The 26492-nt window shown below is 48.2% G+C and overlaps 1 protein-coding gene across 1 annotated transcript in view; it reads left to right on the top strand.

Moving 5' to 3' along the window:
* DOCK5 (dedicator of cytokinesis 5) overlaps window positions 1–26492 on the top strand; it is a 148170-nt gene that overhangs the window by 108815 nt on the left and 12863 nt on the right. Inside the window, exons 32-47 of the mRNA XM_080982316.1 lie at window positions 2022–2080; window positions 2908–3062; window positions 4803–4888; window positions 5543–5699; window positions 5781–5821; window positions 5977–6067; window positions 7752–7871; window positions 10438–10527; window positions 11459–11563; window positions 12123–12264; window positions 12451–12532; window positions 13191–13275; window positions 14162–14248; window positions 15888–16064; window positions 25237–25320; window positions 26172–26309. Of these exons, the coding sequence (XP_080838442.1) occupies window positions 2022–2080; window positions 2908–3062; window positions 4803–4888; window positions 5543–5699; window positions 5781–5821; window positions 5977–6067; window positions 7752–7871; window positions 10438–10527; window positions 11459–11563; window positions 12123–12264; window positions 12451–12532; window positions 13191–13275; window positions 14162–14248; window positions 15888–16064; window positions 25237–25320; window positions 26172–26309 (1699 nt within the window). The remainder of the gene's footprint in view (window positions 1–2021; window positions 2081–2907; window positions 3063–4802; window positions 4889–5542; window positions 5700–5780; window positions 5822–5976; window positions 6068–7751; window positions 7872–10437; window positions 10528–11458; window positions 11564–12122; window positions 12265–12450; window positions 12533–13190; window positions 13276–14161; window positions 14249–15887; window positions 16065–25236; window positions 25321–26171; window positions 26310–26492) is intronic.

The raw sequence follows: 26492 nt of genomic DNA, 5'->3' as shown, positions 1-26492 counted from the left end.
CCCAGGCAGCACACACAATTGTCAGGAATGATGCAAGTTGCCCAAAACATGTGGAGGGCACTAGGAAGGAGAAGATTGATTAAAGTGGGGCTGGAGTACTTGTGGCCCTCCAGATGTTCCTGAGCAACACCTCCCATCATGCCTGACCATTGACCATGCTAGCTGAGACTGAGTTGGGACCAACAGCCACTGGAGTCCTACCTTTAACTCCAAACTGCTACCTGGGGTTCACTTTTAGCTTAAAAAAATAATAATCAATACAAGATACAGCAAAGTGTCTTGTGACACTTTAAGATTATCTAATTATTGCAGGGTGAGCTTTCAAATATCAGGGAATAACTAGATGGTGTGGTCAGGAAAGCTATATAGGGTGGGAATGGCGTGTCTCAGAGCCACAGCAGGCAAGGAAGAGATTAAACACCCCATGCACCACAGTCCTAATGGAAGTATCTTGCTCCACCATCCACACCTTTCCTATTCTTTGTCCCTATCAAGTGAGACTCTTGGCATCATATCAAGCTTATCCCTTAGAATCTGCCTCCATCAGATGCGTGGAGCGTTTCTCCTTTTATCTTTCTGCTCTCTTTCTACTCACCCTTTTTTTTAACAACAAGTAATAGCAAGACCATGGTGCATCACACCTGAGTAGGAGCACAGCCTAGCAATGGGCTCATTGCCCACAAGCTGAAGATCTGTGCTTCATGGCAGGGAGGGAAACATGTGGCCTTCCTGATGTTGCTGGATTAGCCTTCCCATCAACGCTGACCATTGGCTGTGATGGCTGGGCTGATGGATATCAGAGTCCAGCAACTTCTGGAAAGTGAATGTGGCCTGGTTATTGCATTCATTGCTTTGGACCTCGCTTTTTCTCCAAGGAGCTTGAGGTGGTGCACATGGTTCTCCCTGTCTTCATTTAAGCCCCATTTAAGCTGAGAGGCAGTAACTGGCCAAAGGTCACCCAGTGAGATTTGTCCTGGGGTGCAGATTTTGAACCAGGGTCCTTCCAGGTCCTAGTCTGACACTCTAACCACTATGCCACACTGGTGTAAGCATGTTTTGATATATATGCATGGGTTCCAGGTGAGATCAAGACCACTCTGCTCCTCCAATGGTTCTTTTGCTGCTGCCCTTAGTTACAGTTTGGCTTAGTGTGCCATCCAAACCTGGGCTTAGCCCAGCCAAAACCACAGGAAGAATCTTGACTACAGTCTGAAAAACTTCGCTATTGGGTCTTAAGATAAGCAGAAGGAGGCCCCTCTTGGTAATTCCACAGCCCTCAGAGGCTTAGGGAGTGAAGAAGAAGAAGAAGAGTTTGGATTTGATATCCCGCTTTATCACTACCCAAAGGAGTCTCAAAGCGGCTAAAATTCTCCTTTCCTTTCCTCCCCCACAACAAACACTCTGTGAGGTGAGTGGGGCTGAGAGACTTCAGAGAAGTGTGACTGGCCCAAGGTCACCCAGCAGCTGCATGTGGAGGAGCAGAGACGCGAACCCAGTTCCCCAGATTACGAGTCCACTGCTCTTAACCACTACACCATACTGGCTCTCTGGTGACCCAGAGTGGTGACCCAGGAGAAGCCATTCTATGTGACAATTGTGGCATTCCCTCCCCTCACAGGTGCACATGGCACCTTCCTTGTACAGTTTTCATCATATGCCAGCAACATGCCTTTTCACCCTGGCGTTTGATACTTCAGAGATGTATTTTTGGGCCTCACTGTAGCTGTGATTGCAATTTGTTTCAAACTGTTATTAAAACTGTCTTTTATACTGGTGTAACCTGCCTTATTGTGAAGGGGAGGGGTAATAATTCTAGTGATAGTGGTAGTAATAATAAGTCTAATAATAGTAGTAGTCTGGAGAGAGCTATAGCACAAGCATGAGTTCAGACAACATACTATGGCATGGCTTTCCTCAGCGCAGGAGAATGAAGCAGCCATGATGTGCTCTCTGAATATATATTAATTGACTGATTTTCCCTGGGTGTTTCCTTCACTCTTTCACACACACTTTCCTTGTAGATATGGGGACATGAGGAAGGACATTGGCTTCAAAATAAGGGACATGTGGTACAATCTAGGTAAGTTTCATGCATCACCTAAGGACCTGGGGAAGCAGCTGTGAGAATCTCAGAGACCAACTGCAGAGAGTTTGCAGAGGTTTTTCTAGTATTATCCACATGGACAGTTTAGACAAATTCATGGAGGAGAGGGCTGCTGAAGGCTACAGGGCAGGATGGCTGTGCTGTGCCTCTACAATTGAGAGGCAGCGATGCTTCTGAATACTAGTTGTTGCAAATCACAGGCGGGGAGAGGGCTCTTGTGCTCATATACTTCTTTGAGGGTTTCTCTGGTTGGCCACTAAGAACAGGATACTGGACTAGATGGGCCATTGGCCTGATCCAGCAGGCTCTTCTCATATCCTTATAAGACTGGCATCCTCTCTCCAGGATTTCATGCAAGGAATCCCTTCCCAGCTCTACCTGGAGATGCCAAAGATTGACCATGGGACCTTCTGAAGACAAAGCAGATGCTGTACCACTGAGTTGCAGCACTTCTCCAAATAATTGAGATAAAGCTCAGTTAACAAATTCTGATATCAATGCAATTGTAGAAGTAATCCAGTCTCCAGGGGTCAGCTTCCCCTAGTGTTTCCCCTTCCCCTTCTCCCACCCACCCATCTTGTGCATCTGTGTCAGAGAAGCATTTAATCCTAGAGTCCCCTGCAGGAACTAGGGGAGGTGGAAAGGGAGTGGTCAAGCAGCAGATGCTTCCATTGTGTGTTTTGCATATGAAAGACTAGGAGGCGATTAGTGGTTGGGAAGCAGCTGCCTGTGTTTGCCCTGGAGACCTGTAGCAGGCGAAGCAGCCATCTGCTTTGCGCCTAATCCCTTTTTTCTGTTTTCAGGGCCTCACAAGATCAAGTTCATCCCCTCTATGGTAGGCTCGATCCTGGAGGTGACCTTGACACCTGAGCCCGAATTGCGAAAAGCAACCATCCCTATATTTTTTGACATGATGCAATGTGAATTTAACTTCAGCGGCAGCAGAAACTTCCATATGGTATGGGCCAGCTTGTAAGGGGGAAGCAAAATAAGGGAAGGTGGAGGCAATGGGAAATTGAGAATTTGGGTTTGGGCACTTTGAAGCAGAGTTTCTAGAACAAAGGATAGAGTTGATAAACAACCAGCATCAAACCACGCTTCAGCTGGTTGTCTCAACTGGGTGGCTGCCTGGTTTCTAGCAGAAGGTTGATCTAAGTGGGATTATTGAGGAGAGGAAAGAAAGAGTTTCCCCTTGTAGGTTCCTAGCAGGGATTTCAATAAATAGGAAGTTCTCTAAGGCAGGTCATAATATTTTGTCTATCTAGCACAGTGCTCTCTGCTCTGACTTCTTTAGCCCCTTACTTGTTTGATATATGTAAAGAAGTTACATAGTGAGTGTGTTGACAAGAGTAGATGATATTGTATTTAGGGGTGCCCAACTCTGCCAGCAGTGACTAGGTGGCTGGGATCATCTTGTGGTCTCTGCAGGACCTCCTCCACTCTCATCTTGGTATGTTCCAGTCATTTATCTTTTGAGAGGCTCTAGGTCTCCTTGCATACCTGGCAACATACTGGGATGACATCATAGGGTCCATTCTGTATGATGGCGTCATAGTTCACCCTCAGTTGTGGCACAGATCCAGCATTAACCTCCATCTTCCTGGTCTAAAATTGCATGGGGACCAGCAGGAAATGTGTGGTTCTACTTCAGAGCAAAGAGAGATGAGCTCAAGCAAATGGGTTGGAAATTATATCAGGAATAATCATAAAAGACAGACAAAACAGAATTAGTTATTCTTTGTAATGTTACTGTTTCACATCACACATACCTTAATACGCATCATTTTGTGTTTTGATTGAATTATCTGGAAATATTCTTGTTGGGCAAACATATTTTAATGTAGGAAGTTCAGAAATGCCTGCCATATTTGCCATTGTTCGTTAGTTGCAAAAGTGTGCGTTGGAACAGGATTGGCAGATTTCTGGCTTGTCAGATTTGCTTCATTTTCTACTAGAACCCAGAATCTACCTGAGTCAGGTTGCATCTGGCATCCTGCTGGAAGTAAAGAACAGGATGCCTTTTGAGCCACATTCTGAGCCTAGATATTTGGTTTCAGTACCTGAACAGATTAGGGACGCGGGTGGCACTGTGGGCTAAATCACAGAGCCTAGGACTTGCCGATCAGAAGGTCGGCGGTTTGAATCCCTGTGACGGGGTGAGCTCCCGTTGCTCGGTCCCTGCTCCTGCCAACCTAGCAGTTCAAAAGCACATCAAAGTGCAAGTAGATAAATAGGTACCGCTCTGGCGGGAAGATAAATGGTGTTTCCATGCGCTGCTCTGGTTCACCAGAAGCAGCTTAGTCCTGCTGGCCACATGACCCGGAAGCTGTATGCCGGCTCCCTCGGCCAATAAAGCAAGATGAGCGCCGCAACCCCAGAGTCGGTCACGACTGGACCTAATGGTCAGGGGTCCCTTCACCGTCACCTGAATAGAACTGAACTCGTAGGCCTTTTTTCACACACAAGTCCAGTCCTAGTTAGCTTTCTTTATTTCAGCTGCCTAATTGAGGTGAAAACAAGGCATTTTGCTGCTACTATTGTTAAACATTTCAGAGTCAGAAATGCTTGCCAATATCTTGCAAATCACCCAGCATTCCGCTGGTAGATCTCAATCTATCCTCTGCCCACTCCTGCAGTAGAACAACAATAGATCATTCTCTCTGTGTGTGTTTTTGCTTTTTTGTCTGTCAACTTGTAGTTTGAAAATGAGCTGATAACAAAACTGGATCAGGAAGTTGAAGGTGGTCGTGGGGATGAACAATACAAGATTTTGCTGGAGAAACTGTAAGTGTGTGAGTGTTTTTGCTTGCCTTTCTAGAACCCCTTTTCTCCCTGGTGAGGTGACTTGTCTCCCTTGGTCCCTTCAGGAGATATTTCCCTATTTACCCTGGCATTTCATGGCTGAAAGGCACTGTTCCTGGAGACCCTGAGATCAATGATTGTTAATGTTTTAAAAAGTTTTTTTATTATTTAAAAAACTTTTAAAGAGCTTAAAAAAGCTGCTTTTTCATTGATATTTTTTGAAAACGTTATGCAGTTGCGGTGTCTGCCATTGGTATTATTAACAATAATAAAGTTCCACTAAGATGTGACATTTTCTTTTTGTGCTTCAATTGATTGGATCCAAAAGTTGTATGACTGGAAGGCTTCTAGCACAAAAGTGCCTCCCCAGTGCAGACTTCCACTAGTGCGACTTTGGCCCTAACACAACATAGGGTTGAATCCAACTAACCTCTACTCAGAGTAGACTGGGCCCTTTGAATGTAATGGAGCCAAGTTAGCAATTTCTATTAATTTCAAGAGGTCTACTCAGGGTATAACCAGCATTGGATAAAACCCATAATGTTTTATTTATTTGTTGTAAAACTTAATTATAAACTACTGGTTTTCTCTGTCTTTGTCTCCCACTTCCCTTGTACCACACACATGACCCTGCAGCCTGTTGGAGCACTGTCGGAAGCACAAATACCTCTCGAGCTCAGGCGAAGTGTTTGCTCTCTTGGTTAGCAGCCTGCTGGAAAACCTCTTGGATTATCGGGCCATCATGCATGACGGGAGTAGAGAAAACCGCATGAGCTGCACTGTCAATGTGCTGGTATATACCTTTTGGTTTGCATTATTCTTATTTGTAAAAATCAGTTCAGTTATTCACAACCATACTTTTTTACTTTTGTAGAATTTTTATAAAGAAAAGAAGAGAGAGGATATCTACATCAGGTAGGCCATGTTACCTTTAGGCTTCACTGCTTTTTGGTATTAAGGCATCATTGTGTAGAGAATTCTGCCTTAGATCAACAGGCTGAGTTAAATGATATTTGAACAGCTTCTGTGCATGTAATTCCATGATAATCTGTTTTCTCTTGCCTTTCTAGATACCTGTATAAACTCCGGGACCTACACACAGGCTCTGAAAACTACACCGAGGCAGCATACACACTTCTCCTTCACGCAGAGTTGCTCCAGGTAAGTGTCTTAGGTGCTAAAGGGTGGCATCGTAGCAGTAGCCAAGTCAGGATTGTTTTTAGCACGGATAATCCAGCTACCTCTGTCCAAAGACACCTGGGTGCCTCAAGTAATAGTGAGATCTTAAAAGCACCCTAAACTGGAAACCTGATCCTTAAGGGAAGTGTAACCCAATCCATAGCAGATTGAACCCTGCCTCCTTGTTGGAGTAGTGAGTTCCCCAAAACTCACTGCTCATCTTGTCTGGGATTTCTATGTGGGATGTGTATCAATGAATGGAATGTTTTGGAGATATGGCTATATCTATAGCTTTCAGAAGAGAACTTCTCATTGCTTAGAAGAATCATGTTGTGGAATTGCTTCCCAAGAAGAATGATAGAATTAGGCAAGATCTTGCTGACCATCTAGCCTTGCCCCTTTCACTGTGCAGAAGATCCAGAGATTCAGCATCCCCAATAGCTCTGCTGAAGACATCCATTAATTGTTTCCATTCTCAAAGTGTTCCGACCACCAAAATGTTCTTCTAATGTTCAAGTCTACTGTCCTGTAATTTAAACCCTTTAGATCTAGTTCTGCTTTCTGGGGCAGCAAATAAGAACTCTGCCCTCCTATTTAACAAGTGTACAACCTGTATACACAACTGTAGAGCTGTACACTTGCACAGTTATTTACATGCAACATTCATAAAGGTAAAGGTAAAGGTACCCCTGCCCATACGGGCCAGTCTTGCCAGACTCTAGGGTTGTGCGCTGATCTCACTCTATAGGCCGGGAGCCAGCGCTGTCCGCAGACACTTCCGGGTCACGTGGCCAGCGTGACGAAGCTGCTCTGGCGAACCAGAGCCGCACACGGAAACGCCGTTTACCTTCCCGCTAGTAAGCGGTCCCTATTTATCTACTTGCACCCGGGGATGCTTTTGAACTGCTAGGTTGGCAGGCGCTGGGACCGAGCAACGGGAGCGCACCCCGCCGCAGGGATTCGAACCGCCGACCATGCGATCGGCAAGTCCTAGGCACTGAGGTTTAACCCACAGCGCCACCCGCGTCCCGCAACATTCATAGAACCATAGAATTGTAGAGTTGGAAGGGATCCAAGGGTCATCTAGTCCAACCCCCTGCAATGCAAGAATCTCAGCTCAAGCATCCATGACAGATGGCCATCCAACCTCTGCTTTAAAACCTCCAAGGAATGGAGAGTCCACTAGCTCCCCAGGGAGACTCTTCCACTGTTGAACAACTCCTACTGTCAGCTTTTCCTGTATGTTATTTGGAATCTCCTTTCCTGTAACTTGAGGTCATTGGTATGAATCCTACCCTCAAGAACAGGAGAAAACAAGCTTGTTCCCTCTTCCTTGAGATATTTGAAGATGGCTATCATATCTCCTCTCAGTCTCCTCTTTTCCAGGCTAAACATATCCAACTCCTTCAAGCATTACATTCAGCAGGTGTACATATCAGCTGAATTTATAAACTGTATACCCTTTCACACAAAAAACAACAACAGTTGTACATTGGTAGCAACAGCTTGTACCTGTGTTCAATGTAACGTGTGAACAAGCCTTGTATGACATACCTCTTGGTATTTTAAAGAATGCTGTCATATCATCCCTCAGATACCCTCCTCAGAACCATTAAAGGAAAAATGAATGTGTTAACTCTTTGATTTGTTGTTTCCTTTATCCTAGTGGTCTGATAAGCCATGTGCTCCACATCTGCTTCAGAGGGACAGTTACTATGTCTATTCGCAGCAGGAATTGAAAGAGAAACTCTATCAAGAAATCATTGTGTTCTTTGACAAAGGCAAGGTGAGTCTGTCACAGCAGGATGAGGCAGACAATTTCCAGGACAGTTTTCTAATTGGCCTCATGGTAGTGGTGGGTGTGGCTCAAGAAGTGCAGAATGATGGATGTGACTCTCACCTTTATATGACTTGCCTCTTGTGTGCAAACCACACAAAAGCCAGATAGATAGATGTGCACACATATATCATCCTCATCATTTTTAATTTGTATACCGTCTTTCTATCTTACAATACTCAAGGCGGTTTACAAGCTGCAGAAACAAGGAATGTACATCTTATAACAATCAATGCAATACAAAAACATGATAATAAAACATAACTTTAAAATAAGCATCCTACATAAAAGATGTAACATTCAACAACCACTAGAATAGTATAGAATAATAATAATAATATCAGCATATAAAAATTAAACAGAAATTCACTCTTAACAATTTCAATAAATAATTTCTAAACTACAATCAATAAACAATGGCAAGCCACAGTGCATACAATACAATACAATACAATACAAATTGAGAAGCAGAGACTGGAGGGTGGTGCAAGGCAGGTGGAATAAGGCCTCTTCACCTAGGCAAGCAAGAGTAATTTTTATACTTCCAGGACACATTCAAGCCAAGCAAAAAGTCCTCTTCAATAGAGTGTGAAGCAGACCAGTGAGGGGTGTGGCCCGGACAGTGGCATAGCATGGGGAGGGAGCTGGGGGAACAGTTGTGCCAGGCACAAAATTCTGGGAAGGCACAGCCAGGCACCCCAGCCCCCCTTCTCCTTGTGACCAGCTCAGGGATGCCCATGCACTTCCCACCCCATGGCCAGCCAAGAGGCAGGGTTGGGCCAGCTCGCCCTTGTGCACTGCACGATGTGCCAGGCCCGTGGGGAGGGAAGAAGAGAAAGAGGAACCACCACTGCAAGTGCTCTCTTTCCCTCTTGCTCGAATGGCAGCATTCCAGTACAAATGGTAACAGCAACTCCATGTCCACAGCAAGGCTTTCCTTCTCTCCGTCCCATCCTGTCCCCCACCACTGAGTGCTGTATCCTTCTCAAACCAAGGGGCTGGGCGGGCAGACAGGCTGAGGCAGCTGACTTGAAAGCTTTGCAGGGCACCTCTGAGAGGGGTGGGGAGGAAAGGGGTGGGGGAGGCGGCTGGGCCTGAAGGGAGAAGGGGAAGAGAAGAGAAACAGAGAGGGAGAATGAGCAAGCTCGGGTCCTGAGGGTGAGCAGAGCTAGAGGCTGCCCTGACGTTAGTTCCCTCAGTCCATCCAGGGCACCTGCACACATGCTTCCTTATCTCCTTGGTGCCAGATCTGTGTCACTGCACGCCCCCCCCCCCCCCCGGGCAGCTTGCTGCCACCCAGCGTCCGTGAGCATTACTTCCATCAATTCATTCTAGATTCTACTGTTTACCCATTGGGCTGTGGCTCCAAGCCCCAGCACCAACCATCTGAGCCACTGGCTGCTGTTTCCAGGAGGAGAACGAGAGAAGGGAAACAGGATGGAGGGAAGGGGGAAGTGAAAGAGAAGAGAGGGAGAAGGAAAAGCAGATTTGGGGCAAGAGAGAGATACAGAGCTATGGCACCAGTCCTTGCTAGCTCCCTCTGCCACCACTTGGTCACCACCCACCTGCCTGCCTCTGCTCCAAGCCAACTGCTCTCCTCACTTCCCCAGCATGCACCCCAGTAGTGCTTGGCCGTGGTTTACTGGGCGCAATACTTGCCTTGCCTTGGGCACTGGCAACCCACACTACACCCCGGGCCTGGGAGAGTCATGAGACCCAGATACAGGGACCTGGGGATCCACATATGACCTGAGGCTTCCCATCACTATTCTAGCCAAACTATGTCTTGAGATCCTGGTTTGTTAACTTAACTAAAATTGGAACAAACCACAGTTTCCAAAACTCTGGTTTGCTCCAAAGTGAAAGCAGAGGTTTTATCTCTCCTCGTCTTGTATGGAAAGGAGCAGGAGGGAGTGGGTTAGGTGCTTGTCTGAAGCAAGCCTTAAGTCTTTTCTAATCCAGGACTCACCTTTTAACGCCAACTCCCAACATAGCATGTAGCTTTAATTTCTTAACTGCTACTGGATTTATAAGAGCAATTTAATGAGAATTGTTGCTCATCTATGTAGTGGACTGTTTCACCAGTTCTGACTATTTAAAAATTGTGTAAGATCCCCTTTGAGGCTTATATCCAATGGTAGTCATACTCAGAGTAGATCCATTGCAATTAATTGACATGGCAAACTTGCATCTGTTAATTTCTGAGTAGAATTTAGCTGGGAGCTGGTCTTATCACTGGGAAATCCAAAGCATATAATTTGCCGCCTTCTGGCTTGCTAATCATGAACCTCTGCTTCCATGCAGAGAATTTAGCTGCTGGATATGACTAGTGGGAAATGCAAGTTAACTTGCTTAAGTGTGAGAAAGGTGTGTGTGTTATGGATTTACCGGTAGTTCTTATTAGCATCCTTGGCATCTGTTAGAAGCCTAACTTCTCAGAATTAAGTTTGGTCCATTGGGTATCATCTGTGCTAATAGATATTTCTTCTCATTTAAAAAAAAAACTTTCCTGAAGATGTGGGAGAAAGCAATCCAGCTAAGCAAGGAACTTGCTGACATGTATGAGAACAAAGTTTTCGATTATGAGGGCCTTGGCAATCTCTTGGTAAGATGGCTGGGTTTTTGTACTCTGCTGGGTTGGGAGGATTGCTGTGGGTTATTTTTTTGGGGGGGGGGGAGGGAGATCTGGGAGAGTTCTTGTACCCCTGACTGACTACAACAGCTGCAGATTAAGGGCACAGGAAGCGTCAGTGTACTTGAGGCTTTAAGAGCAAGAGGGAGCTAAAATGCTTGTGCGCACACACATTTCATTCTTTAGCATGGGGATGGCAAACTTTTGAGACTCAGGGCTGCGTTCCCTTCTGGGCAAGCTTCTGAGGGCCGCACAATAGCAAGAGGCATTTGGATACATTTCAGCCAAAGGAAAATACTAAAGAAGGGTGTGAAACACATCTGGAAAGAGGATGAGACCTCTAAAGGGGTGTGGCCCGGGGAAAGTCCAAAGGACCAGACAAAGAGTATTGGAGAGCCAAATTTGTACCCTGGACCAGAGGTTTCTCTCCCCTGCTGTGAATATTGTGCATTTTGGCAACTGGCATTTTGAGAATTAGTCCTATTTGCTTAACCTGTTCTGATGGGTTTGGGTTTTTGGGTTTTTTAATCCCATAAATTTATAAGAAAGAGCAGAAGAGCATGCAACAGATACCTCTTAATCACTAAAAGTTGGGTGAATGAATGAAATGCCTTAACCTAGCACCTCAAAGTTGTTAAACTAGGTGCCAGGCAGACAACCCAGTGGAGAGTATTTCAAAGTTGGGATACCGTTAACTTTACCTTGGTTGCCACCCTCCTAAATGTTCATGCCAGTAGCCCCTGTGATTATGTTAAGACAGGCAGCTTCACAGAGGAGCAGGTGATCTTTCCAGCTTTGTGGGCTGTGGCTTTTTAAACTTGAAATGTGGTTGAACACTTTTCCTTGATCGGGTTACTTTTTTGTATAACAGCACCCACCCACCCTTCTTCTTTTTAATACACAGAAAAAACGGGCCACATTCTATGAGAACATCATGAAGGCAATGAGACCCCAACCAGAGTATTTTGCTGTTGGGTATTTTGGCCATGGATTCCCCTCCTTTTTGCGGGTAAGAATGATATGGGGGTCTCAATGATGGACCCATAATAACCCTTTAAAATATGCCAGATATCTGAATTGCTGACTGCAAACTAGATTACAGTGAGCAGAGCAGACTTAACCCTCAGGTCCACTGGCTGGAAGGAGTTGGAATTGAGGGGGTGCATCTCCCTGACAGCGAAGAACTTCACCAGTGGAATGGCATGTCCACAACAAAGGCTTCTGCTATGCCTGCAGATACATCTGCAGATGTAGATCTACTACTTGTGGCTTTTTGATACCATTAGCTGGTGGAGGGACCCTGAAAAGGAGCGTTCCAGTGGTGATGTAGGGATGGGGGCTGGATCCAAGGTCCCTTCTTTTAAATTGGAGCAACTGAAATAACCATGCTCTATGAAACCAGAATCAATAAGTCCTTTAAATCTGGACCTTCTGCAGTATTGCTTATGTTTGTGTCCATTTTGTTGGCTTGCCAGGTATGTTCTGTTCTCAATTTAGAGCCATGGGAATTTGTCCAGACTAGCAACTTTAATAGCACTACTGTATTTCCTGTCTGATCCTTGTCACAGAACAAGATCTTCATCTACCGTGGCAAGGAATATGAAAGGAGGGAAGACTTCAACCTGAAATTACTGACCCAGTTTCCAAATGCTGAGAAGCTGAGCAGCACTGCTCCACCCACAGAAGAGATCAAAACGTCTCTTAAGCAGTGTATCTTTTGTGGGGAGTCTGGTTAGAGACTAAGCTGGGTATAAAGTAGTGGGTAGGGATAGGAGTTAGGTAGGAGTCTTAGGCTATGTACACATTAGCAGCTGAAAATGCAGCAATCATTTTTACACACCCTTGCTCTCAGCAAACGTTTCCTCTTATTTCTTGTCCTTAACGCACGCCACACAGATGTCCAGTGCTTCATAGTGAAACCTGTAATGAACCTCCCACCAAACTACAAGGACAAGCCTGTTCCAGAGCAGATTCTAAAGTAACCACTTTTTCCTGACTAATCAACCCTTTCTGCACATCTAGAAACAAGTACTATTACTGGGCTTCAGTCATGGGTTGGCTTGCCTGTACTTTGGATTTCTTTCTGAAGTACAGCAACAGCTCAATACTTACTGTTGTGTCAGTTTTAGAAGACCCGTGCCACATTGTGATGCTGTGTAAAGCTCCAGTTTACACCAACCTCTCTCCATTCCTCTTCTTACCTGTGGAGCTATATGCCTCCATTCCCCCAATCCTGGTTCAAATGCACCACTGCTTTAGGGCTAATCCAGACCTGCTCTGTGGCTATCACAGCAAACACCCTGATCTTAGTGGACATAAGGTGAAACTTTGGAGCATATGGCACAGCTAAGAGTGTCCTTCATGATGATTGAAGTGACCCAGCAGGAGTATATAAGGTTCCTGGAGGTAACCTGGTACCAAGTTGTTGCCATTAACTGTTTTTATTTTATGCTGTGAACTGTCTTGAGTCCCTGTCACGGAAAAAGTCTGGATATAAATAAACAGAATAATAATGTAGAAATAAATTGTTACAATAATGAAAATAAATAATAGTGTCAGACCTCCTGATTTTGGATGGTGACTGGAAATGCAGCTTGTGGTTTGATTTGAGCTGATCTGCTTGTTTACTGCTTTAGCTTCTATAGATCCAATGAAGTGCAACAATTCAGATACTCCCGGCCATTCAGAAAAGGAGAAAAAGATCCTGAGAATGAATTTGCAGTAAGTCCTTCATCCTTTGGAGCAATCTTTGAGGTTCTACTTCTTTCTCTGGGTTTTGTTACCTTGCTCTGGGTTTTGTTACCTTCTCATCCACACTTCCACTTGCCCCACTGCTTTCCCTGGGAAAACCCACTGTTTACTGCTGAATCAGAACAAACGTCTGTCAGTTTTTCTGAGGAAAACTCTGGGTTTCCTCAGGGGAAGTGGTGGAGCAAATGGAAAGAAGTTTGGACTCATGGTTTCTAGGCATGGGACAAGTGAAAGTGTGGAGCATGGTGCTGATAGTGTTAAGGTTGCAAGTTCAGTCCCCGTATGAGACAGCTGCATATTCAGCATTGCATTGCAGGGGGTGGAACTAGACGATCCTCACAGTCCCTCCCAACTCTAAAATTTTGTGATTCTGTGGCAGACCATGCTGAGTCCATCTAGCTCAGTGCTGTCTTCGCCAGGGGTGGCCAGCTGCAACCCTGGTTTGCCTGTGGCTCTCAGCTTAATGTCATCTTCCAAAGCCCTATGCAAGTGATCAACTAAAGACCTCTGGCAAAAGCCACCTGTCCCTTCCCCAGCAGTTTGCTGGATGGGGAGAGAGGGAAAGAGAAGAATAAGGAGAGGAGGGAAGGAAAGGGATAGCTGGACCCACCTCTCGCCGTACTCACAGCCAGCATACAGCCCCCAACAGAATAAAGGTTGCCCACCCCAGGTCCACAGTGCTTACAAATGCCTCTACCCTCTGAGAGGGTTTCCGGGCCCACCTGGAGATGCCAGGGATTGAGCCTAGAGTGCTTTGAATGCAAACTGCATGTTCTACCCCTGAGCTACATTCCTTTCCAAAAAAAACCCAGCTAGAAGTGTAACTGCCTCCACTTTGACTTTTGCTTTTTTCCAGACTATGTGGATCGAGAGGACCACCTACACAACTGCCTATTCCTTCCCAGGAATCCTCAAGTGGTTTGAAGTCAAACAAGTTGCAGTGGTGAGCTTTTGAGAGGATGCATGTTAATTTTTTCCTCACTGCATTTTTATCCTTCCTCTTCATGGGGTTCAGGGTAGCACACATGATTTCTCCCCACCATCGTCCTCTTTGTGACAATTAAGTGAAGTGGGTAAGGATGGAAAGCTTAATGATTGGCCCAGGCTCTTAGTTTCCCAGGCACCAAGTCCAACGCTAAGCCATTGTGCCATGCTGGCACTCAAGATCTGAATAGACAGTTGACACAACCGGCAACTGAAGGGAAGGTTTCATCCCTCTTCATCCAAGGGCCAAACTATTCACACAGTTGGCAATTGCAGTCAATATTTTGAAAGTGAATTGTAGGCACAGAAAGGGGTGAGTGAGTTGGATCTGAATGGGAACCCTGGCATGGAGATTTAGATGACTTAAATCTTTTGTCCCACTCCCACTGTGGTCTTGGTCTAGATCAGGCCCCCTGCCATTTGTTCCTGCTGTTTATGTCATTGTCCTCAGCAACTTAGGCAGCTGCCCTGAAAATTACAAGGAACTCCCCTCTCCCTGGCTGTATGTTTAATTAATCTCCCCTATCAGGGGCCAGGCCACCCATGAGGCAAAGTGAGGTGACCGCCTAAGGAGCAGGATCCCCAGGGGCAGCAGATCCCAGTGTCTTTCTTCACCTGCTCCTGATGTAGATCTTCTTACCCTTACCCCTTCTTCTCTGATGGGGAGGAGGAGTGCCATTTTAGGGTCCACCTCAGGTACCAAAATGTCTTGGGTCAGCCCTGTCTTCTGTGTATACATAATGTTTATCATGGTCATGATGGATCAATTGTTCCATCCTACTCAATAAGTGAGGGAAATAAGGTGGCCTGCAGAGAATTGCCACATCAGATTTCTAATACATTCTGCAGGACCTTTGTTCAATTTTTGTACCTAGGATTTCATAGGATTAGTGGTCCTCAAAATCAAAGCCATATCTTGCAGAATGCAGCAAAAAGCTCTGCACTAGGAGCAGAACCTCCTGTGCACTCCTCTTCAAAGTGGTTTCCCCCTCATTTTTAGTAATGCAACAAGTGTGTGAGGTAGGCTCTGATAAAGAGAAGAGAATTGCAGAAAGAGAGCATGCCTGCCCCTAGTTCACCCTGTGGGCTGCATGTCTAAGAAGGGACTTGAATTCACGTCTCCATAATCTGGCATTCTGGCTACCACTCTGAGTGAGGGAACAGGGCTGGGAAAGGTGTCAACCCTGTGTCCCACCCTTCCACTGCATTTAAGAACCAGTGCATGCATGTCCTCCTGAGATGATACAGTCCATAAGCTGAAACTATGCTGCCTAAGTTTCACATTATTAGGTGTTTCCTCTCCTGATAATTGAAACCTTTTGTGACAAGTGCAAAACAAAACAAAAACCCCATGGGCTTGAAAATACTGCCCTCTTTTTCCATGTGATAATTTTTGCAGTTTTTACTTTGGGATGATTTCCCATATGGATCACTGTATCATGTCAAAGAGGTTCAGTTATGGTCCATAGTGTGGACAACACCACTCAGGAAAAAGTCATGGCGTATTATATGGATCTGGAAAGTTGGGCACGCATTGACCTGCACTGAAGAGTTCATTTTAGATGTGGCCTTAACTCTCCTGTATTTGCATTTCTCAGGAGGAAATAAGTCCCTTGGAGAATGCCATTGAAACGATGGAGCTAACAAATGAGAAAATCAGCAACTGTGTTCAACAGCACGCCTGGGACCGCACCCTGCCTGTTCACCCTCTCTCTATGCTCTTGAATGGCATTGTCGATCCGGCCGTCATGGGTGGATACACCAATTATGAGAAGGTCAGCTGTCGCTGCAGAGTAGAGATTAGTGTGAAGTGCATTTTGCATTTAAGAGCCAACATACCTAGCTTGCAGTTTCTGAAACAATGCACAAACTGAAACACAGCTATCCTTCAAAATTTGCACTTTCCCAAAATTTGCAGTGCAGTTCTTCACCCAGTTAATGTCTACAGAAGCACATTAATCCAGAGGCATTTGCCTTGCGGAAATGTACAGTAGGGAAGATTGCATACAAATATGCAAGAAGAAATTCGCATTAAAATGCTGGTGCATTTTCATAAAGACTTTCATTTGACTAGTAAAGAGGTGTGAAAATGTGGGGAACTGAATTTAAGATTTTTAAAAATGAGAAGGTGAGAGAAACCAAAATTGCCCTCTCCTTGCAGCAGGAATGGGTGAATCTGTCCATGTCACTGTCTGATTGAAAGAAGAAAAACAGAGAGAAGAAATGGTATTTTTGCTCTATGCACACTTATTGTGGGTAACAACAAGAATGTTGCAGTATAGAATGTTGCTGTTCGGAATTCTAGCTGCTGCATTCAATTCTCCCCACATTTTGCAATGCCACCCCCCAAAAAGAGCTCCCCTTTAAGAGTCCTTTCCTAAAGCTTTTTTGTGTGTTTCTGCACACCTTGGGATTACTTCACCTTTTGCCCTCTGGCTATATAAGTAATGGTACTTACAACCGGAACATCTGAAAATTGAGGGAATGATTAGATTAATACAGAATAGATAAAAAGCTATTTAACTTGAAAGGGACCATGGTGTAAACTACCAAAAAGCTTAGAGTGAGAATCAAGGGATGAGATTTACACTTTGGAGAGCAAAAGAGCTCATGTACTTTAGTATAAAAATAACTTAGTGGGCTATAAGTATAGAGTATTGTAGGTTTTTCTGAATATTTTGGCAAGAACTAAAAATAATGGAAGCTAGAAAGGTGTAGAGATTAGTCATGGGTAGGATGGTGAAGAAATTTAACTCAGTTAGAATTCAAATGCAGACTTACCTAATTTGCACTTTTCTGTTCTCTCTTATATTATAGCTGCCTTTGACTTGCACTTTTTCAGTTTTTGCAGTGCAGATCTCCAGGCAATGAGTACAAAAATGTATATACTAGGGTAAAGTGTGTGTTTTTTCTGTTCTCATCCTGAGGTAAAGTTCTTAATCCAAGGTACTACTTCCGGATTAGTGGAGTCTGTACCCCGAAGTGTTTGTCACCCAAGGTGTTTGTTACCCAAGGTACCACTGTAGGGATCAAAAGTAGCAGTCATGATGCTCCATAGATTGTGAAAGTCCATAGTCCCCAATGAGTGCTATAGCTATTTCTAGTTACAATGTGCTGGAGTCAGTGCAGCTCAATACAGATGTCCTCGGATAAGAATGCAGCAAGACACAGTCTTCAGATGCTTAAAATGGGATTAAAATCCATTTTCAACCAAGGAGTATTTTGAGCTGGCTCTACTCTATTTTAGGCATGGAAGTCAGATTTGCAGAAGTGGAAAAGCCGTTAAGGCTTTGAAATGCTGTGGCCACATCTGGAAGTCGTCAGGGTGTTTGCTCACAGTTTCCTATTCTCAGCTGGCTCTGCGGAGCGAGTGCGGTTTTTGTGGGCTGCCATAATCATCATAATCTAAACCCTTTGTTTAATGTTGGGAACAAGGAATCAACCTTTGGAGCAGATCACCCTCCTTGCTCACCATTAAACGATAGCAAAAAGCCAGTTTTTTCATCACATGCGTGTCTAAAGATGGATTGTTCATTGTCGTGCTCCCAATTTAGGTTTATAGTCAGTGGAATATTGCAGGCTTTACCCTTGACAACACTTCCCCAAAACATTATACTTTACTGTTCTATCTAGGAGAAAATAGCAAATTTTCCCCATATCTGAGAGGACTCAAAGGGGTACATTTGGGGTAAGAGCTAAGCTGCTGCTTCTTGCTGTGGGACCCTGGTATCTCTGTGAGAAATCACTTTAGATCTTCCTGGAATTTGTTCTAGATTGGCTTGCAATAACCCTGTACCAAGAGGGTTAGAAAAAGCAGGGAAATACTGATGGGTGGCACTAGTAGAAGTAGTTTTGATCCTTTTGCTAATGCAAATGCATGTGGGTCCCTGTTGTTACCACATTTCTCTAAGCATGTCTGCAGACTGCCTCTCCGTGTTCAAGCTCTGTGTTCAAGCAATAAGCTCTTCCCTAGTGGAGGGGGGAAAGCCTCAGATCAAATGCAAAATCTTGATAGGTGCAAATAAGAGGGGGTTGGGCTCCCATACCTGAAAATATACTATGAGGCAGTTTGCTTGTGTTGGATGAAAGATTGGGTGGACCTGAAAAACGTAAATACTCTGGACTTAGAAGGATCTGATATGGTGTATGGATGGCTTGCTTACCTATATTATAACTAAACTAAAGTGTACAAGTGATTCCACAACCCTGTCATAAGAAAGAACCTATACAGCGTTTGGGCAAGATATGAAGACCACCTAGAAAGGAAGACCCCCCAGTGGATATCCCCCATTAGGGCAGTGGCAGTTAAAAAAAATTAAACATGAATAAGAACAGGTACTGTGCTGGTCCCGGGGGGAAGGTTACTGTTACCGTAGTCAAAGTTCAGTCCTAAGTCACTAGCCTGGAGATAGTCCACAAAGTGCGAGGTGAGGTCCGAAACAGGGAGCCGGGCGGGGACAGGAACACTCGAAGATCAGAAGCAGGTAGCCGGGCGGGGAACAGGAACACTGGAGGAACAGGACTGGATGCTGGCCAAAACAGCTCTTCAATGACGACGTTGCTCCCGCAACCTGGGACCGGGCTGACTGCCCTTTATCTTCTCTAAGGCCAGGGGCGGTCCCGGCCCCCAGGAGCCCCGCCTCTCCTGGCCTTAAGGCAAGCACTCCTCCTGGGAGAAACCAGTTCCCTTCGCCTCTCTGCCCTAAGCCTCTGCAGTTCAGGAGAGGCCGAAGGGTTACTGGGCCCCGGGGAAGGCTCACCTGTAGACACTGAGTCCTCAAGCACCTCTGGGGCCAGAATGGTTTCACCTGGTGCCTGCTCCTGAGGATCTGGCACAGGTGCAGGCTCCTCAGAATCTAGGCCTTGCCCCAGTTCAGCCGGCCCTGGAGGCGGGGACTCCTGTGCCGGCTGGGATTCCTCCGGTTCACTCTCAGAATCGGAATCCCAGGCCATCACACCATCCCCCCTCCCAGGCCCCCCCCTTAATCGAGGGTCTGGACCCGGCTTGCTGGGGTACGCCGCATGGAACTCTCGGAGGCAGGCAGGCGCGTGGACGTTGGCCGCTGGTTCCCAGGAACGGTCCTCCGGCCCATACCCCTTCCAGTCAATGAGATACTGCAGCTTTCCCCTGCGGTATCGGGAGTCCAGAATGCGTTCCACCTCGTACTCAGGCTCTCCCTGAACCAAAACTGGCTGCGGTCGGGGACGGTCCGGGTGGAACTCGTCGGGTGGGGCCACCGGACTCAGAAGGGACCTGTGGAATACCGGGTGAACCTTCAGGGTTGCGGGCAACTGGAGACGGAATGCCACAGGCGAGACCTGGTTCACGATAGGGAACGGGCCGGTGAAACGGGCGTCCAGCTTCCGCGAAGGTCGAGAAGGGTAGAGGTGGCGAGTGGAGAGCCATATCAGGTCACCGACGTGGAGTTCCGGCCCCACCTGGCGGTGGCGGTCGGCCTGGACCTTGTACGCCTCCTTGGCCTGGCGCAGCTGCTCCATCAACAGCTGTTGCTGGGACTGGAGCTCCTGAAGCCACTCTGTCACCGCAGGGACCGCAGATGCCGGCAGCACATCCAGAAACAACCGTGGATGAAAACCGTAACTGGCCTGGAACGGGGTCTGCTGGGTGGATGCATTCACTGCATTGTTGTAAGCGAACTCCGCCAATGCTAGGTGGTCGACCCAGTCATCCTGCTGGTAGCTGCAGTAGCACCGGAGGTACTGTTCCAGCACCGCGTTCGCCCGTTCCGTCTGGCCATCAGTCTGTGGGTGGTAGGCAGATGAGAGACAGACCTCTGTTCCGAGGGCCTGGTGCAAAGCACGCCAAAACCGGGACGTGAACTGAACGCCACGGTCGGACACCACACGCTCAGGTAGGCCATGCAGGCGGAAGACATGCTGAAGGTACAGCTGAGCGGTTTCCTTAGCTGAGGGTACGGATGGGCAGGGGGCACAGTGCACCATCTTCGTGAAATGGTCAGAGAAAACTAGAAGGCAGGTGCAGCCACGAGACGGGGGTAGCTCCACTACAAAGTCCAGAGAAACCGTGTGCCAAGGACGTGGTGGAACCGGCAACGGCTGAAGAAGGCCGGGGGGTCGCCCGGTAGGCCCCTTGGCCCGCCGGCAGACATCACAACCAGCGACGTAGCGAGCCACGTCAGCCTTCAGACGGGGCCACCAAAACTCACGGCTTACCAGATGGGTGGTCCGATACCGCCCAAAGTGCCCTGCTGCTGGAGCATCATGGGTCATCCGGAGAACCTCAGCCCGCAGCAGCCCTGGCGGGATGTACAGGCGCCCGTGGTGCAGCAGAAGGCCCTGATGCAGGACCAGCCCCGGGTACTGAGGGCATGACCCTTCGGCCAGTTCCTGGAGTCGTTCCTGGGCCCAAGCGTCGACCCGCTGCTGTTCCCGCACCCGAGCCTGCAGTGGCTCAGCCTCCTGGGTGGCCAGGAATGCAGCCGGTGGTAGGATCGTGGTGGGTACTGCCTGCTGTACCGTGTCTGTGTTGTCTTCAGGTTTCCGGGACAGGGCATCCGCCTTCTGGTTTTGGGAGCTAGGGATGTAGCGGATCCGGAACTGGAACCGGGAAAAGAACAACGCCCACCGGATCTGCCTTTGGTTCAGCTTGCGGGTGGTCTGGAGGTACTCCAGGTTCCGGTGGTCGGTTCTCACCTCCACCGGGTGTCGTGCCCCCTCAAGATGGTGGCGCCAGACCTCAAAAGCCACCTTGATGGCCAGTAGTTCCCGCTCCCATACAGTATAGTTACGCTCCGCCGGCAGGAGCTGGCGGGAATAAAAGGCGCAGGGTAAGAGTGGCGCATCAGGTCCGTACTGCTGAGACAAGACGGCACCGAGAGCCGTACTGGAGGCGTCAGTCTCTACCACAAAGGGTCGAGAAGGATCCGGATGTTGCAAGATCGGCGCTCTCTGGAAACAGGCCTTCAACCCCTGAAACGCCTCCTCTGCCTCGCTGTCCCAGGAAAACGGCGTCTTGGGGCGCAGTAGCCGGGTCAATGGGGTAGTGCGACGAGCGTAACCCGCAATGAAGGTCCGGTAATAGTTGGCGAACCCCAGGAAACGCTGTAGGTCCTTGCGGTTCCGAGGTGCCGCCCATTCCCGAACCGCTGCCACCTTCCCAGGATCCATCTGCACCCCATCTGGAGAGAGTCGGTGACCCAGAAAATCCACTGTCTGCTGATGGAACTCGCACTTGCTGAGCTTCGCATACAGGCGGTGCTCCCGCAAGCGCTGCAGCACGGTCCGGACATGACCCTCGTGGCGAGCCGGGTCACGGGAGAAAATCAAAATGTCATCCAGGTACACCACCACGTACTTGTCCAGCAAGTCCTGGAACACGTGGTTGATGTACCGTTGGAACACAGCGGGCGCGTTGCACAATCCGAAGGGCATAACCAGGTATTCGAACTGCCCGTACCGGGTCCCAAATGCTGTCTTCCACTCATCCCCGGCTCGGATCCTAATTAAATTGTAGGCCCCCCGGAGGTCAAGCTTGGTGAACATCTGCGCCCCTTGCACCCGCTCCAGCAACTCCGAAATAAGGGGCAAGGGGTACCGGTCCGGGATGGTAATTTTGTTCAGGGCCCGGTAATCATGGCAAAGGCGAAGCTCCCCACATTTCTTCTTAACGAAGAGTACTGGCGCAGCGGTGGGTGAGGTAGAAGGCCTAATGAACCCACGCTCCAGGTTCTTGCGCAGGAAGTCCTGCAAAGCTTCGCGCTCTGGCTCTGTTAGAGAGTATAAGCGACTCACCGGCAGGGGCGCTCCGGGCTGGAGGTCTATGCCGCAGTCAAAAGACCGATGCGGCGGCAGCTGGTCTGCCCCCCGTTCCTCGAACACGTCTTGGTAGTCCCGGTACACGGCTGGGAGCGTGGGTGCTGCCTCCTCAGTGGGTGCGGCCGCTAGCATCTCGGACCGAGCATGGGGGCATGGGTCTGGGAAGTGCACAGTCCGATTAACCCAGTCAATCTGAACATTGTGAGCCTCCAACCAGTCCATTCCAAGCACCAGGGGGAACCGGGGCATGGAGGCAATGTCCAAAGTTCGCACCTCCCGGTGCTGCTGGAGACACAGGACCAAGGGCTGGGTCTCCCGAGTGACGGCACCCGAACGCAGGAGCCGTCCGTCGATTGCCTCCACCTGTACCGGTTCTGGCTTGTTCTGAAGTGGCACCTGATGATGAGCGGCAAAGGCAGCGTCCATATAGGAGCGGGTTGCCCCCGAATCTACCAGAGCGTGGGTAAGAATCCAGGGCCCACCTGGAGGGTAGAGACGCACTGGAACCATGAGATGTCGCAACTCCACTGGTGAGGGCCCTTCTTGCATGGTTTGGGACCCCACGTTGCTAGGGCCTTCGGCTACAGAGGTTGGTGGTTTTCCTGCGACTGGCATTTTCCTGGGACAGGAACGGGCGTAATGTCCACTCCCACCGCAGTAAAGACACAGGTTTCCCTCCCGACGCCGCGTCTTCTCTGAGGGGGAGAGGCGAGGTCGCACAGCCCCGAGCTGCGTTGGCTCGACTGGCAACTCGGCTGTGGGCGTGGACCTGTTGGGAAGGATGGGCGGTAGGAGCCGGGGGTGCTGGCGGTCCCGGGCCTGGCGACGGTCCTCCAACCGATCGTCTATCTGCAGGCTCCGCTGAATGAGGGCGTCCAGCGTGGTGGGACGCTCCATCATGGCCAACTGGTCCAGTATCTCGTCCGACAGTCCCTCCAGATACTGGTCCCGTAGTGCAGAGTCATTCCAAGACAAGTCTTGTGCCAACAGCCGAAATTCTGTGGCGTAGGCGGCGGCTGTGGACTTGTCCTGTCTCAACTGACGAATCGCCCGATTGGCTTGGCTCTCCTTCAGAGGGTTGCCAAACACAGTCTCTAAGTGGTTACAAAATCCCACATAGTCCGTTAACAAAGGAGAGTCTTGCCGGAGCAGTGGCAAAGCCCACTTGGCCGCCTGGTCCTTTAACAAACTGATCAGAAAGTGCACCTTGGTGCGGTCGTCAGGGAAGTTCCGGGCTCGCCCCTGAATATACAACTTGGCCTGGGCGAAGAACATGGGAAAACTGGCCAGGGTCCCATCAAATTTCTCTGGCAAAGCCACTGGGTACTTGCCTGGAGCTGGGGCGTCGGCCCCATGATCTGTAAAGGTTTCCAACCGTTGCTGAAGCGCCGCAACCACATCGCTTAACTGCTGAACGGTGTGGGTCAAGGCCTGGTTCTCCTGGGCCAATGCCACCAGCGCAGCTGCCTGGTCAACCATGGCCTCTGGCTGTTCCCGAACGCACCCCAACGAAGGGGGAGTGCGGGTGTGGCGGGAGCAAACTGTGCTGGTCCCGGGGGGAAGGTTACTGTTACCGTAGTCAAAGTTCAGTCCTAAGTCACTAGCCTGGAGATAGTCCACAAAGTGCGAGGTGAGGTCCGAAACAGGGAGCCGGGCGGGGACAGGAACACTCGAAGATCAGAAGCAGGTAGCCGGGCGGGGAACAGGAACACTGGAGGAACAGGACTGGATGCTGGCCAAAACAGCTCTTCAATGACGACGTTGCTCCCGCAACCTGGGACCGGGCTGACTGCCCTTTATCTTCTCTAAGGCCAGGGGCGGTCCCGGCCCCCAGGAGCCCCGCCTCTCCTGGCCTTAAGGCAAGCACTCCTCCTGGGAGAAACCAGTTCCCTTCGCCTCTCTGCCCTAAGCCTCTGCAGTTCAGGAGAGGCCGAAGGGTTACTGGGCCCCGGGGAAGGCTCACCTGTAGACACTGAGTCCTCAAGCACCTCTGGGGCCAGAATGGTTTCACCTGGTGCCTGCTCCTGAGGATCTGGCACAGGTGCAGGCTCCTCAGAATCTAGGCCTTGCCCCAGTTCAGCCGGCCCTGGAGGCGGGGACTCCTGTGCCGGCTGGGATTCCTCCGGTTCACTCTCAGAATCGGAATCCCAGGCCATCACAGGTACAAACAAGGACCTCCTTGAGCTTAGAGAGGGTACTATAGAACTAATTAAAGAAGAGGTATAAAACTGGATCTCAGATTGGTTTCAATATTTTCAATTAAATGAGATTTTCAGAAAAGATAAAGAAAAATGATTTTTGGAATGAGGATCAGAATCTGTGGAAACGAAATTGGGAAACAAAAAATAATAATATCCAAACTTTATACAATTTTACTAGAATGGGAAACCAAGAACGAAAGGGTCAAGGCTGTAATGAGACACTGGGCTGCAGACATTGGACACAACACTGAAATTTCAGTTTGGGAGACAAAAGTATGGAACAAAAATATCAGCTTTTTGGCTTGCTATTTGATAAAGGAAAATAGACAAAAAATGCTTTACAGGTGGTATTTGATGCCCAGTATACTTGTTAAAATGTACAAAAGTCGGTCCAAACTGTATTGTAAATGTTTGGAGGTTGAGGGAACTTTCATACCTATGTGGTCGCACTGCAAACATGCCCCAAGATACTGGGAGATGGTCTATGATGAGCTCAATGGAATTCTTAAAATCACATTTCCAAAAACTAATGCTTTTCTATTAGTGATAACTGGGGATGAGATCCCTATGAAGGCAGGCAACTTATTTCTTTATGCAGCATCCTCTTTCCAGGCCCCCTGTGGGGTGGCATGAGGAGGCAGCTCTCTCTGGGGCAGGGGGAAGGGTGCTGCCCAGAGGACTCCCAATGAGAGGGGAGAGGAGAGGAGGCTGAGGGAACACTGCACAGGGAGGGTGTTCTAAGAGGTATGGGGCTGGCCACTCTACAGGCAAGGGGTGACATAACCGGGCTTCTGAGGCTTGGAGCGTGTTTCCCCACAGAGTTGCTGCAGAAAGAATGTAGCTGGTCAATGGAGCCATGGACTCAAAAAGGTTGAAAGCCTGTTGCCTTAAACCAAGGAAAAAAGATTAAGATTCACATCTCAACTGTTCTTTGTTTTTCTCCCTTCAGGCCTTTTTCACAGAGAAATATATTCAAGAACACCCTGAAGATCAAGATAAGATTGAACTGCTCAAGCAACTGATTGCTTTACAGGTACCTGCTGGGAAGCAGTTAGGGAGCTACTTTATAGCAAGTCATGGACATTGGTCCTTCTAGCTCAGTATTGTCTATGTATTGGGTGGAGTCTCTTTAGCCCAAGGGCTGCATAATCCCCTTGGCCTAATTTTATGCAGTCCTAAGCAGCGCTGTGGGTTAAACCACAGAGCCTAGGACTTGCCGATCAGAAGGTCGGCGGTTCGAATCCACACGACGGGGTGAGCTCCCGTTGCTTGGTCCCTGCTCCTGCCCACCTAGCAGTTCAAAAGCACGTCAAAGTGCAAGTAGATAAATAGGTACCACTCCAGCGGGAAGGTCAACGGCGTTTCCGTGTGCTGCTCTGGTTCTCCAGAAGTGGCTTAGTCATGCTGGCCACATGGCCCGGAAGCTGTCTGTGGACAAACGCCGGCTCCCTTGGCCACTAAAGCGAGATGAGCGCCACAACCCCAGAGTCGGTCATGACTGGACCTAATGGTCAGGGGTCCCTTTACCCTTTTAAGCAAAATTTGGTTCTCCTACATACTTGTTGTCTGGGCCTTCATGGAATCTCTTCCTCTTCTGCTTTGCACAAGTGTGTGTGTGTAAGATAAAAAGAAGGGATGTGGGGGCACAAAGAGAGGGAAAGCTCTGCAGTCCTCCCTGGAGATCAGTGGCCCTTTATAAGAAAAAGGTTCTTCACCCCAGGTCAGGACTGACTGGTAGGGGTTCTCCAAAGTTTCAGACAGTGTCAGAGTAGACAATACTGGGCTAGAAATGCTAATGGGCTGACTTGGTATGGGCTGAGAAATGAGAGTGGCCTTCCTGACATCTAAATGTGGGCATCCAATGTGTTTGGCTCCCTCTTTCAGATGCCTTTGCTGGCTGAAGGGATCCGGATTCATGGGAAGAAGCTGACAGAACAGCTGAAGCCTCTTCATGACAGACTGACCTCCTGCTTCAAGGAACTGAGGGAGAAAGTGGAGAAGCTCTATGGTGTGATAACTCTGGTAACTCGTGCATCCTGTTTTATTAAGGCAACCTTTAAACCTGTCTGCCTGGAAAGCCGTCACAATCCCAGTGCCTAGCTACCAGCTTATTTTTAATTTAGGTATAGAAAAGTGCAGCTGAAAGGCCTTCAGCCAGATAGCTCAGTTACCACTGGAGAGATGTGCAAATAAGCTGTACAGTGG

Source organism: Podarcis pityusensis (assembly GCF_964106645.2).
Source record: "Podarcis pityusensis genome assembly, chromosome: 15".
Lineage (NCBI taxonomy): Eukaryota > Metazoa > Chordata > Lepidosauria > Squamata > Lacertidae > Podarcis > Podarcis pityusensis.
Note: the sequence above shows the minus strand (reverse complement) of the source record. Positions and strands in the feature narration are given on the sequence as shown.